A 13,632-nucleotide genomic window follows, 5' to 3' on the forward strand; every position below is an offset into this window, starting at 1 on the left:
TCACCACAAGATCTGACATTAACCAAAACCCTAAACACATAATACTCTAAACCAATAGTATCTTTCGAATGAGAAAACTCTTCCATTCACAAGTACCATTAAAATCACTCCTACTCTAATATCCTCAAAGTGAGTAGGGCTTACTACCAATCACAACTCTCAAGCATCAAAAAGTTTATTATAAAATCTCGATGATTCTCGATATGTACTTAGTATCCGATGTCATCAATCTCAAACCTCAAATTCTGACTAAACTGTCAAAATCCTATCCAACCTCAATCTCATGACAAAATCTTTAGTCACACTCGTAAGACCCAATCATTTCCTTTGAACACTCATGATCACGGCATTACTACGCACCCAACAATCATGCACCATAGGTTAAGCTAGTACCTATTGTACCACAACACACGTATCCACCGCTAACGTAATTTCATCATCGCTCTTAAAATGATATCACCATACAAATCTTATCATCTGTGTCCATATAACAACAACGCGTATAACCTCAATTTGTGTCACAATCTACTATCCATGAACATTATCTCAACATCACAAATCCACCACAAGACTGTATAAATCTATGTCCTTCAATTAAACACTCATGCTCTTGAATGAAATGCTTTTAACCCAGATAGAACAAACAAACATCTATATACCCTCAAACTTTCTAAGCTTTGTTTATAAGACCTTTAATACTCCTTCTCCAAAACTCTTTATGTTATCCCAAAGCATACTCACATACAACTATGTCTCTATGATCTCAACCTCAAATAACCAAACATCAAACTCAAAGTATCTAACATCGCTCGCCAAAGCATCCAAGCTTCCACCAGGAGATGATCACAAGTAGCTCTAAAGAGATTTCAAACATTTTCAAGTTACCGTAAAAGAATAAATAACTTGCAAACCAAAACAAAAGATTTCCGTGCAATGAAATGAGAAAAAACATCACATTGTTTTGGGAAGTAAAAGCTCAATGAGAACTCAATGAAAAAGGGTAATTACAAAAGTTTAAAGAAGAAAAAACTGGAGTTGAAATAAAGAACAAATAGAGAGCAACGATAGATGAAACAGACAGAGGACCAAGATAAGAAACCTTTGGTTTGAAGGCTCAAAAAGAAGAGGTATGGTTAACACGTGCAAGGACAAGAATAGGCGACTCAAAACGGTTTATTTACGCGAAGACGATACCTTAAGATAAAATAAATAAAGCTGATAATCAGGGTCTTACAATAATCGTACAATCATCACTTAAGGTAATAATGTCTCGACATCCTTTCATCATATCTCCATAATACCTCACAACCAACAAATTTCTATAAAATTGCCCTTTACAATATCTATATTCCTCAGATTATAAACTCTCAAAATCATAAACTCTCAAGACCATCAACTCTCAAGAACTCCACCTAATCACACTTAAAGGATCAATCCATAACAATCTCTATATCCTCAAAAGATGAACACAACAATTCATTATAACCATCGTCAACATGTCCGTTCGCCTAGTCAATGCTAGAACGCTCTAACATTATGATGTGAATCGCAAGTGGAAGTCTTAACTTGTACTAGCAAATAGACGAAGGATCTGAATGCACTAGGTGCAACCCGATCAATCCGTATATTCGTAGCAAGATTTGAATGAAAAGGAAGGGATAATTGTCGTAGCTAGACCTATAGCTACGCCAATGGGTGAATTGTTTGATACTCGTTAAACTTAGGATCACGTCCCTCGTTCAAGCAAGGTGCGAAATCACGTTTCGACCTCTTAAGCCAAACTACTCGTGTAACAACACAAGAAGACAAGACAAGTTTTAGAGAATACTCTCAAGTTTTTACTTCAAATTGGATGATAAACAAATGAGGACTACAAGCCTTATATAGGCCGAAATCCTTGATGTCCAAGGCTAGTCTTTAATACCTTGTTGTGAATTCTAGGCTATGTGGAAGAACTAGGCAAGACTAAACCAAAAACTAGGTAAGACCTTTGTAAAAACTAAACTATGACAAAAACTAGGTTAGATTATTCCATGCATTTGGTCTTGCCCATTTTCGAGGTCCATCCCTTGCTCCACACGGTTTTACCCGTCCCATTGGCGGGTGATCATGCACTTTTCTCGACTCTTATTCGAACCGATCCATGCTTGGTGACTCGGGTTGTCTTGGTTGCTTGTTTCGAGAATTATTTCATCAAGGTGATTCGTATTCACATCAATTCCTCCCCCTTTGAAAGGAATTGTCCTCAATTCTGCAATCCCATTATCCTCGATGTAAGGAGAGAGGTCACCCACATTGAAAGTGGCGTGGACACCGTAGTCTCCTGGGAGTTCGACCTTGTAGGCATTGTCTCCATACGTCGAAGTCACCTAGTAAGGACCTTCTGCGCGTGGCATGAGTTTGTTCTTTCGTTTGCCCGGGAATCGTTCTTTCCTTATATGCACCCAAACCAAATCTCCTTCCTTGAAAACTCTTGGTGGGCGGGTTTTGTTGGCTCGTTGTTTGTATACCTCATTGACGGACTCAATTCTGGAGCGAACTTGCTCATGTAGTTTAATCATGGATTTTACCTTTTCTTCCGCGCTTTTGTGGACTAGCTCGCCCTCGGGTAAGGGAATGAGATCGAGTGGTAGGTAGGAATTTATGCCATACACGATCTCAAAAGGAGAGTGCTTCGTTGCGTATGATGGAGACCTGTTGTAGGCAAACTCGGCATGAGCGAGTTTTAGATCCCAATCCTTCTGAGTCTTGTTCACGAGGCCACGTAGTAATACCCCAAGAGTGCGGTTTGTCACTTCCGTTTGACCATCGGTTTGAGGATGGTGAGAGGTACTAAATAACAGTTTGGTACCCACCTTCTTCCACAGAGTGTTCCAAAAATAGCTCAAGAACCTTGAGTCACGATCGGAGACTATCGTCCTTGGGACTCCATGAAGGCGGAGTATTTCTCGAAAGTACAAGTCGGCCACGTTGTTAGCGTCATTTGTCTTGTGACATGCAATAAAATGTGCCATCTTGGAAAATCGATCCACTATGACCATGATCGCGTCCTTAACCCTTTGGGTTCGTGGTAGAGCAACAATAAAGTCCATGGACACGTCTTCCCATGGTCGGTTAGGGATAGGTAAGGGTGTGTACTCCCCTGGCTTGAAGGTACTCTTTGCAACATGACAAGTGACACACTTACGAATCACATCTTGTACGTCCTTCAGCATTCGAGGCCAATAGACATGCTCTTTAAGGACCTCCATTGTCTTAGTGACACCAAAATGTCCACCAAGTCCTCCCCCATGAGCTTCTCGTACCAATAACTCCCGGACTTGATGCTTGGGTACACACATCTGATTTCCTTTGAAAAGAAATCCTTCTTGAGTTATGAACTCGCCTCGGGGTCCTGTTTGGCATATCCTAAACATTTCACCAAAGTCGGTATCAGTTTTGTAGTAATCTTTCAAGGTCTCGAATCCAAATAGGCGAACATCAAGCACGTTTAGTAAAGAGTAGCGTCGAAAAAGAGCGTCTGCCACCACATTGCTTTTGCCATCCTTATATTTGGAAGAGAAATGAAAGGATTGAAGAAATTCAACCCATTTGGCATGTCTTAAGCTCAACTTCTGCGGTCCATTAATGTATTTTAAGGATTCATGGTCCGAATGTAGAATGAAGTGATTTGGGCGAAGATAATGGCTCCAATGGTTGAGTGCTCTCACTATGGCGTAGAACTCCTTATCATATGTGCAATACTTGAGCCGAGCTCTACTTAGCTTCTCGAAAAAATAAGAATGGGTCGCTTTCCTTGGACCAACACAGCTCCAATTCCAACACCGCTCGCATCACACTCTACCTCGAAGGGTTGAGTAAAATCGGGAAGTGCTAGTATCGGTGCTTCACAAAGCCGTTGGATAATCGTCTCGAAAGCCTTTTGAGCAGCCTCGGTCCATACAAATGTTACCTTTTTAAAACACTCGGTGATGGGACTTGTGATGGTGCTGAAATCTTTTATGAATCTTCGATAGAACGAAGCAAGTCCTTGGAAAGACCGAACCTCTGTGACGGACTTAGGCGTAGGTCATGACTTAATGGCCTCGATCTTTGCTTGGTCCACTGAAACTCCATCTTTAGAAACCACATAGCCGAGAAATATGATACTCTCGACCAAGAATGAACATTTCTCCTTCTTTCCATATAGCTTTTGTCCTCGGAGAGTTTCGAACACTTTGCGAAGGTGTTTGAAGTGATCTTCTTTGCTTTGTCTGTAAACCAAGATATCATCTAAATAAACAATCACAAATTTTCCCAAGAATGGTTTGAGTACCTCGTTCATGAGCCGCATGAAAGTACTCGGAGCGTTGGTTAACCCGAATGGCATAACAGTCCATTCGTACAACCCATGTTTGGTCTTGAATGGAGTTTTCCATTCGTCACCTTCCCGCATTCGTATCTGATGATAGCCACTCCTCAAGTCGATCTTAGAAAAGATCTCGGAGCCATGCAACTCATCAAGCATGTCATCAAGTCTTGGAAACGGGAAACGGTACTTGATAGTTATGTTGTTCACGGCTCGACTATCGATGCACATCCGCCAACTCCCATCCTTTTTCGGGACAAGAAGAGTAGGAACGGCACATGGACTCATGCTTTCACGAACATAGCCTCGTTCCATTAGCTCCTCGATTTGGCGCTGCAACTCCTTGGTCTCTGTTGGGTTGCATCGATAGGCTGCTTTGTTAGGTAACGCAGCTCCAGGAATGAGATCGATTTGATGTTCGATCCCGCGAATAGGCGGAAATCCCGGTGGTAAATCTTCAGGGAAAACGTCCTCGAATTCCTTTAAGAGAGCCGCTAGCTGGGCATCCTTGATCCCAACTTTTGGTGCCTCGTCGACCACCATAAGATAGACACAACCACCTTCCTTTAAGACTTCACCAACTTCTTGCTCACTTGCAAACATGGTCATGCTTGCGGTTTTCCTTTGTGGGGTGCCCAAAGAACGGACAGCACTAGGTGCCATCGGTCTTAGGACAAGCTTCTTACCCTTGTCGACCAATTCATATTCGTTGCTTCGGCCACGGTGTATGACATTGCGATCGAATTGCCACGGACGCCCTAAGAGTATGTAGCATGCATCCATTGGCACTAAGTCACACAAGATATTGTCGTCATAGGAGCCCATTGTTAACGCCACTTTGACTTGTTTGGTGACCTTCACCTTGTTCCCGTCATCAAGCCAATGTAACGCATATGGTTTGGGATGAGGTATGGTATCCAATCCCAACTTGTCCACCATCTTTGTAGAAGCAACGTTGGTACAACTCCCTCCATCGATAATTAGGCTACACCACTTGTCCTTCACTTGACATTTGGTGTGAAAAATCTGGTTCCTTTGTTCTGCCTCGGTTAGCGTGGATTGAGTCTGCAAAGCACGAAGAACTAAAGCACAGTCATAGTTAGGAGCGTCATAAGTTTCGACATCTCTATCGTTCTCCTCCTCTTCTCTTTCTTCGAAGTTGAACACATCACCCAATCGTTCTTCTTCATCATACAACTCGTCTCGAACGGCAATAGCTTCCCTTAGTGCAATGTTTCTCTTATTTGGGCACGCATTCTGAAAATGCCAAATCCTTGGCATTTGAAACACCGTACTCTAGATAAACTTGTCTCCTTAGGAACTGGTATCTTGGGAGCGGACTCAAGGGTGAAAATCGTCTTAGGTGTAGTCTCAACCGTACGACTACTCGGACTTCCCCTTGATTGTCCTTCGCTCCTCCAGCTTCGACTACCCTCACCATGAGTTGGGGTGAGCTTGGCCTTCCTTTGAGCTTCGACCTTGAGACATAGATTACACAAGGAATCGAAGTCAGCGTAAGATTGTAATTCAACTGAATTTGCTATGTTACGATTTAGTCCACGAAGGAATCGAGCCATCTTCAAGTCTTCACTTTCCTCTAATCCTCCCATCAAAGTAAGATTTTCAAACTTATTTATGTAATCTGAGACACTGCTCCTCTCTTGAGTCAACTCAGCAATCTTGCGATACGTCGTGAGCCTATACGTGGCTGGGACGTATCTCTTGCGTAGCTTCCTTTAGAGAGATTCCCAAGAGGATATCTTTTCCTTCCCTGCCCGGGCACGTTTTACCTTAAAGCCTTCATACCATAGGGAGGCTGCACGACTTAGTCGTAGAATGGCGTACTTGCAACATTTCTCGTCATCCAGGTCCTTGAACTCAAACATCCGTTCAATTTTCCTTTCCCATTCGAGGTAATCCTCGGGATCCGTGCCTCCCACAAACTCGGGTAGTTCACTTACTTTGAATTCTTCTGGACTTTGTTCACCTCGACGTGGTGTTCCACGTGGGCTAAATTCCGAAAGATTTTGTAGTGCTTCTATAAGACTTTGAAGGAGATTAGGATTATCGGGATCCATATCGACTTTTTTTTGATGAACAGTACCGTGAACAGTAATGTTTTTTTTCTCTGATAAACAGTACCGTGAACAGTACTGGTCGTGAACAGTAACCTTTTTTTTTGTGAAGAAATCAAGACCCCTGGATCGTCTCGATTAATGGAAATCAAGAGTCGAAGCTCTGATACCACAATTGATGTGAATCGCAAGCGGAAGTCTTAACTTGTACTAGCAAATAGACGAAGGATCTGAATGCACTAGGTGCAACCCGATCAATCCGTATATTCGTAGCGAGATTTGAATGAAAAGGAAGGGATATTTGTCGTAGCTAGACCTATAGCTACGCCAATGGGTGAATTGTTTGATACTCGTCAAACAATCCGACTTAAACTTAGGATCACGTCCCTCGTTCAAGCAAGGTGCGAAATCGCGTTTCGACCTCTTAAGCCAAACTACTCGTGTAACAACACAAGAAGACAAGACAAGTTTTAGAGAATACTCTCAAGTTTTTACTTCAAATTGGATGATAAACAAATGAGGACTACGAGCCTTATATAGGCCGAAATCCTTGATGCCCAAGGCTAGTCTTTAATGCCTTGTTGTGAATTCTGGGCTATGTGGAAGAACTAGGCAAGACTAAACCAAAAACTAGGTAAGACCTTTGTAAAAACTAGGCTATGACAAAAACTAGGTGAGCTTATTCCATGCATTTGGTCTTGCCCATTTTCGAGGTCCATCCCTTGCTCCACACGGTTTTACCCGTCCCATTGGCGGGTGATCATGCACTTTTCTCGACTCTTATTCGAACCGATCCATGCTTGGTGACTCGGGTTGTCTTGGTTGCTTGTTTCGAGAATTATTTCATCAAGGTGATTCGTATTCACATCACATTAACATCTCACAAGTCCATAAATTACAGTTCGTCTCTTTCAATCAACCCTTTTAAACGTACGATCAGCAAATAATCCTCCATGGATACATAAAATCTTTCATAACTCCCTAACTGCCAAAAAAAGATTCTTACTCCTCAAATATGATATTCCGATTAAAGACAAGCGCAGTCTCCCAAAATTCCCAACGTGCTTAACCAAAACTCCACAGTAACATTCAATTCGTTCACCTTAATACTCTCGATCCATAAATAACTCACATAACTGTTCCTTTAACACAACACAAAGATCCAATAAATCCATCCTTTAAAGCATACACCGCGATACCCCCATATAATACCATAAGAGAAATATACTCATTATGTCTCCCACTTCTTATAAAACTATGAAACCACAATCATACATCGTATACCACAAATCATCACCCTCTATCATCAATAAGGTTTTCCTCAAATACATAAAAGAACTTAACACCTATAATCCCAAAGGAAACATCATCATAACAACTTCTATTCCCAAATTAACCTTCATCTCAACAACCTCTAATCCCAAACTAAACTCCTTCCTTACCAAACCCATAATAATAAACTCTCGTTTATTTCATACTTAAACATCCATAACAACCACCAATCCCAACTTGACGCCTCAAGAAACCACAAGGGGATCAACCTCAAAATCACCTCAAACAAGGACGACACCACCAAATAATCCAAAAAGGATGAAAGTACGATAAGAGTAAAGCTCGGGTTACCAAGGGTTAAACGTTTTGACCGACATATAACCAAAATGCACAACACATAACATGCAAAGGACCTTTTTCAAAATTGACTACCTTTCAAATCAACAAAACATGCTCGAAAAGCCGTTCATGAAAACACATTTTATACAATTAATGAGGAAACAAAACATTAAGTCATAAACAACACAATACATAAACTATACATTTAATACAATTAATAGTGATACGACTGATGTGATCATTATTTGCGCACATTTAGTCCCCTAATTGAGCCTATTTTGCATACTATTATAACATTCTATGGCCATTTTATCCGTCAAAACCTTCCTATTTGTTTTTCTATCGCATTTAATATGTTTTGTAGAAAAGGAGATAATAAGGCGGAAATTCTCGTCTTTCGTGCATATTTGGAAGCTTATTGATGATATTAGATGAACTAGTATGAATAGGAGGCAAGAATGATGGCCAAGTATGTAGAAATAAAGTGTATATAGAAGGATCAAAGGGTTAAAAGCAAGGATGACGAGAAGGAAGGCACTGCATGAAGAAATCGCTCGAAAACCAAACCAAGGGTTGCTCCTTTGTCTCTGAAAGTATGATAGATGAAACGGCGTCGAAAAATCAAGTGATCTAGGCTTTTGAATCACTCCAATAGGAGTCCGGATGAGGAAATAATGTCCGTTTTACAATCCCAGCTCAAGATACAGCTCAACCCGCTCGGGTTGAAGCCCAGGACGCCCATATTTGGCTCGGGACGAGCGTATTCCTGGACAGGAAACTTTTTCTTTCTACATGAACCACAATCCGCCCGTCTTCATGCCCAAGACGCCCGGATTCCAAGGCAGCACAATTTCGTCTTCTTCAAGCCTCAATGAAAGATGCCCATCCTTCGAAAAATACCGGCGTTTCCCTGCTCAAATCTAAAAAGTGTAATTACTAATTTAGCCTTAGTTAACCTAATGAATCTCTACTATATATACCCCATTTGTAATAATCAAACCATCAAGTTTTCATTAGGTTAATTCAATCCTTCTTTAGATTAGATTAGGAGTAGATTAGAATACATTACTCTTTAATCTTTCCACAAATCTCACATTAATCTTTCCTTTAATTATTGTTCAACTTTATTATTGAGTAATTCAAGTTTATTATTGGGTAATTAGAAGATCATTTGGGTTTATTGGGAGATTGACAACCTTCCATCAATCATCAAGTACTTCTATTATTCTTTGCATTATTATTTTGGAATCTCCATAGGTATAATTCTCTTAATCCTTGTTTTAATTATTGTTAATCTTTCTTACTTGTTCAACATGTTTTACCTTGTTAATATGATTGACAACCTTGTTAGCATGTTAAAATTGATAATGAGTGAGTAGTCTCTTAGCTAGGATTAATGGGTAATTAGGGGAAATAAACATGGGGAATGATTCATGCTTAATCTAATATGCTTTCATAAATAATTTGCTTGCTTGTTGTGATTTCAACTTATGCACATGTTATGTTTGATGAAATGCTAAGCCTATGAATCCTTGCATTTACAACCATCACTTTTCTTTTCAATGAGACTTGTAAGACATAAACCAACTCGAGTCTCATTAGACCATGCATATAGTTGGATAGGGAGGATTAAGTCGACTTGTAGGTGTAGTACAATCTAATCGATTCGGCTCCGGGACCCAACTCTTCCTAGGATTGTAAGATATAAACCAACTCGACCCATCACAATAATAATTGCTTGCATCTAGTAGGAAACATGTTTGTATGATCAACTCTCATGAATCCCTTATGAACCCATGATATCCTAGCATTTTTAATCAATTGTTTACATCTTTCCTTTTGTTGCTTGTTTATTGCTTTTATTAGATTAGAATCATCAACCCATTATAATTGTGATAACCCCTAGTACAACCATAATTAGATTGAATGATTTGAGTAACCACCGGCCCATGGATCGACCTCGATGACACGTCTGTCGCGTACCTGTCAAAAATAAAACCTAACGGTCTCAACTAAATATGTAGTAGAGGCAGTCGAGTATCGAATCCACAGGGAGGAATGTAACTACAGCTATCTAATTCTAATTCTAAGGTAACAAATGGGGGTTGATTAATTTTTTGGTTCTAAACTACGGAGTAAAAGAAGAGAAATAAGGAAAGAGCAGTAACGCAAGAAAATGAATTAAACTATCAATAAGAGAGAGGCATGTCGGGACTTCGGTTCACTACGGTAGTTCAACAACTTAGCAGTAAATGACTCAGACGAACTAACTGCGAGACGGATATTAGAAGGTCCTTTCGGTCCACTTCCCACCCTAAAATACCACTAACTTAACTTTCGTCCTCATTAGGGTAGTCTACTGTTTATAGCAGGCCTATTTAATCCAATCTTTCGATCCAGGGTTAATTGTAGCCAGTTTAATAGGTGACATAGAAGCGTGCACTCAACTAGGTCGGTGATTACAGTTATGTTGCTATAGTGACAGAGTCTCTTAAATCGGTTCGTCTAATTCACTTACTACGTCGTCATTATTCTACCGCAGATCCCCTAATCCCAACATGAAGGGAGATTAGCTACTCATATCTATTGATAAACTAACAGCACATAATATTCCAGCAGAAGACATAATGAAATAATGATAAAACGATGATGACAAAATTAGGGCAAGGAAGAACAATTGCATAAACAAGAATTAAAGGCAACAAGAAGGTTAATTAATATTAAGAGAAGAGGAGATTACAATCGAGCAATCCGGCGTAAAGAACGACGAAAATCCGAAATCCTCTGATAATCCCAAGGTAAAAGCAACGTAAAAAAAGTAACAAATAGGTTCTCTAATATGAATGATAGTAAAAAAGAGATAGTCTAAAAGTAAAAGTGATACCTAATTAACCTAGTAATACTTGGTTAAATAGGAAAAGTCTAAGTGTTATCCAGAATAAACCAAACACGGCTAATTAAAGCCCATAGCGTCAAAAGCCTCTCGATCGAGGTCTTGGTCAGGTGCAGACTACTCGATCGAGGAATGAGCCTCTCGATCGAGCCTTAAGGAGCCTTGGAACCCTTCGATCGTCCTCCAAACAGCTCGATAGACCACTTGGATCTTCAATTCAGCTTACGTCTTCACCCAAGTACCTCGTAATGCGTGCAACGACACTTCTCGGTGGAACATCTCACTCGGGATACTCCGTCTCCTCTAAATGCATGCAAAAAGGACAGAAAAAGGGCATGGTTCCGCTACTTCCGCGATTATCCCTACAAAAAGGACAAAATACACCAAAGTAGCCAATTCGGGGCAAAATACTATAAAAACAGTATATAAATGCATGGAAATACGTGCTGAAATAGGCTAAAAAGACTATACATTAGGCACGTATCAAATCTCCCCAAACCAAACCTTTACTCGCCCTCGAGTAAACTCAAAACTAAACTAATGGAACGGAAATGATAACTCAGAGCTAGCCTAACTTGTCTACTTGAACCAATTTAATGCAACAGAAATCAACAGTTAAAGCTAGGCAGTCAATACGCAAACGAATTATAAGCTGTTCAGAAATAAAGCTGACCTATCGACCTTGCAAGACCAACAAAACCGGACTCTCACGTGGTCACTCTTCTCTCATGAAGCAAAGGGCAAATGTTATATGTAAAAGAGAGAAGAAAGACAGTCACTCACCTAACTGCGACCTACATAGCATGCATGCAACAAAAATGAAAGACAATTCAAGTACTAATGCACACACTCCAACCAATAATGTCCGTCACGTAGTAGGGTTTGCAAATAATATGGGAATAGTGAGGTTCAGGTGAGAAAAGGCAATACAAGTTATGGAAATGTGGAGGTAAAAGCGTCAAGCTAGTTCCTAACAGGACCATAATAAACCATCCGGATCTCAAACTGACTGAAAGACTAACACAGGTGCCCTTCATGGCACAAAACTCACTAGACTGGAAACACAATCTCCTCAAAAAAGATGTTTGAAGATGTAAGGCTGAGCTTGCATGGGAGCCCTCCGGAATTGGGACTGACGAAAAGTCAACTCCTCATCCCCTACCTGGAAGGTCAAAGTCTTCCCCCCGACATCTATCACTGCTCGGGCAGTGGACAAAAATGGTCTCCCTAAAATGATAGGGGTATGCACATCTTCGGGGATATCTAGGACGACAAAGTCAACGGGAATAAAGAACTTCCCGATCCTAACAGGTACGTCCTCTGCTACTCCTAGTGGCCGTGATAAACTACGGTCGGCCATCTGGACAGTCATATTGGTGCAACTCAGCTTTGTCACACCAAGTCTCTTAGCTAGAGACAAAGGTAGAACACTTACGCTAGCGCCTAAATCGCATAGCGCATTATCAATCAAACTCATACCTATGTGACAGGGGATCGAAAAACTACCCGGGTCTGATTGCTTAAGAGGTAGCTTATTTTGAGATAAGGGTGACCCCAATTCAGTCAAGGCTACTGTCTCATTATCATTAATGGTCCTCTTACGTGCTAAAATATCTTTCATAAATCGTAAATAAGAGGGTACCTTCATAAGCAACTCAGTGAACGGCACGGAAACTTCCAAACTCTTCAACAGCTCAACAAATTTGCTAAACTGTTGATTAATCTTGGTATTCTGTAGCCGCCTCGGGAAAGGAACCGTAATTGGAATTTCGAGTCCCTTGTTTCTCGCCTCCAAAGTGTCTTCCGGAGCAAGTTCGGTGTCCTTTGGGCGCTTCTTACCTCTCGAACGAGGCCTTTCTGGTAATTCATCGCTTAAACGAGCACTAGCAGGCTCTCGAATAAGCTTCCCGTCATTCATATCACTCGATCGAGCAGTGTGTTCACTCGATCGAGCTCCTTCTTCAGCAACTGTGGTCGATCGAGCAACATCCCCACTCGATCGACCAACCTCGTCTTCCTTTCCATTCGATCGAGCAACATCCTCACTCGATCGACCAGCTTCCTTACCAATTCCACTCGATCGAACTGTTTCAGCACCAGACTTCAGTCGATCGAGTAATTCCTGTGTCGTAGGTCCCTTTTTCTTACCAGAACCCTGTTCATTATCAGCGACAACTTCCCTTGGGTCTGATTTCTGCACTTCCGGTCCCTCGTAAGAAAGACCGCTTCTCAATTCTATCAAATGAACCGTTTCATTTGGGTTCTTGTCATTTTGAGTTGGCAAATGACCGGGCTTCCTTGAAGATTGATTTTCCGCCAATTGAGCAACTTGAGTCTCAAGTGCCTTGAATGCCGTGTCCTTCTGTTGTAATTGCTTAGCAATGGATTGCATCATAGACTTCAACTCACCCATCTCACTCACCCCACTAGATGACGAGGCACCTTGGTTAGGCGGGTTGAAAGACGGAGGCTTCTGATAGCCTTGTTGCTTCTGGTGTGGAGGAATATAAGGCTGCTGCTGATTTGGAGGAGCGGTGGGGTTAAGTACGTTGTTCTGATTACTCCACCTCAAATTGGGGTGGATATTTGGCTCGTAATGAGTGTTGTTTTGCCTATAGTGTTGAAAGGCAGCACATTGCTCATAAGGACTAGGACAATAATCAGCGACATGTCCATCTACCCCGCATCTCGTACAGACGAAAGGA

General features: G+C 41.1%; 1 protein-coding gene across 1 annotated transcript; it reads right to left on the minus strand.

Moving 5' to 3' along the window:
- Window positions 1-4,069: 4,069 nt before the first annotated feature.
- Window positions 4,070-6,426, minus strand: LOC141590070 (uncharacterized). The gene is made up of 2 exons (XM_074410684.1): window positions 6,139-6,426; window positions 4,070-5,605 (listed from the first exon to the last, which is right to left on the minus strand). Exons 1-2 carry the CDS (start codon window positions 6,424-6,426, stop codon window positions 4,070-4,072), a joined length of 1,824 nt encoding a protein of 607 aa, XP_074266785.1.
- Between the last annotated feature and the right edge of the window lie 7,206 nt (window positions 6,427-13,632).

This window comes from Silene latifolia, chromosome 7 (assembly GCF_048544455.1).
Source record: "Silene latifolia isolate original U9 population chromosome 7, ASM4854445v1, whole genome shotgun sequence".
In the NCBI taxonomy this organism is placed as follows: domain Eukaryota; kingdom Viridiplantae; phylum Streptophyta; class Magnoliopsida; order Caryophyllales; family Caryophyllaceae; genus Silene; species Silene latifolia.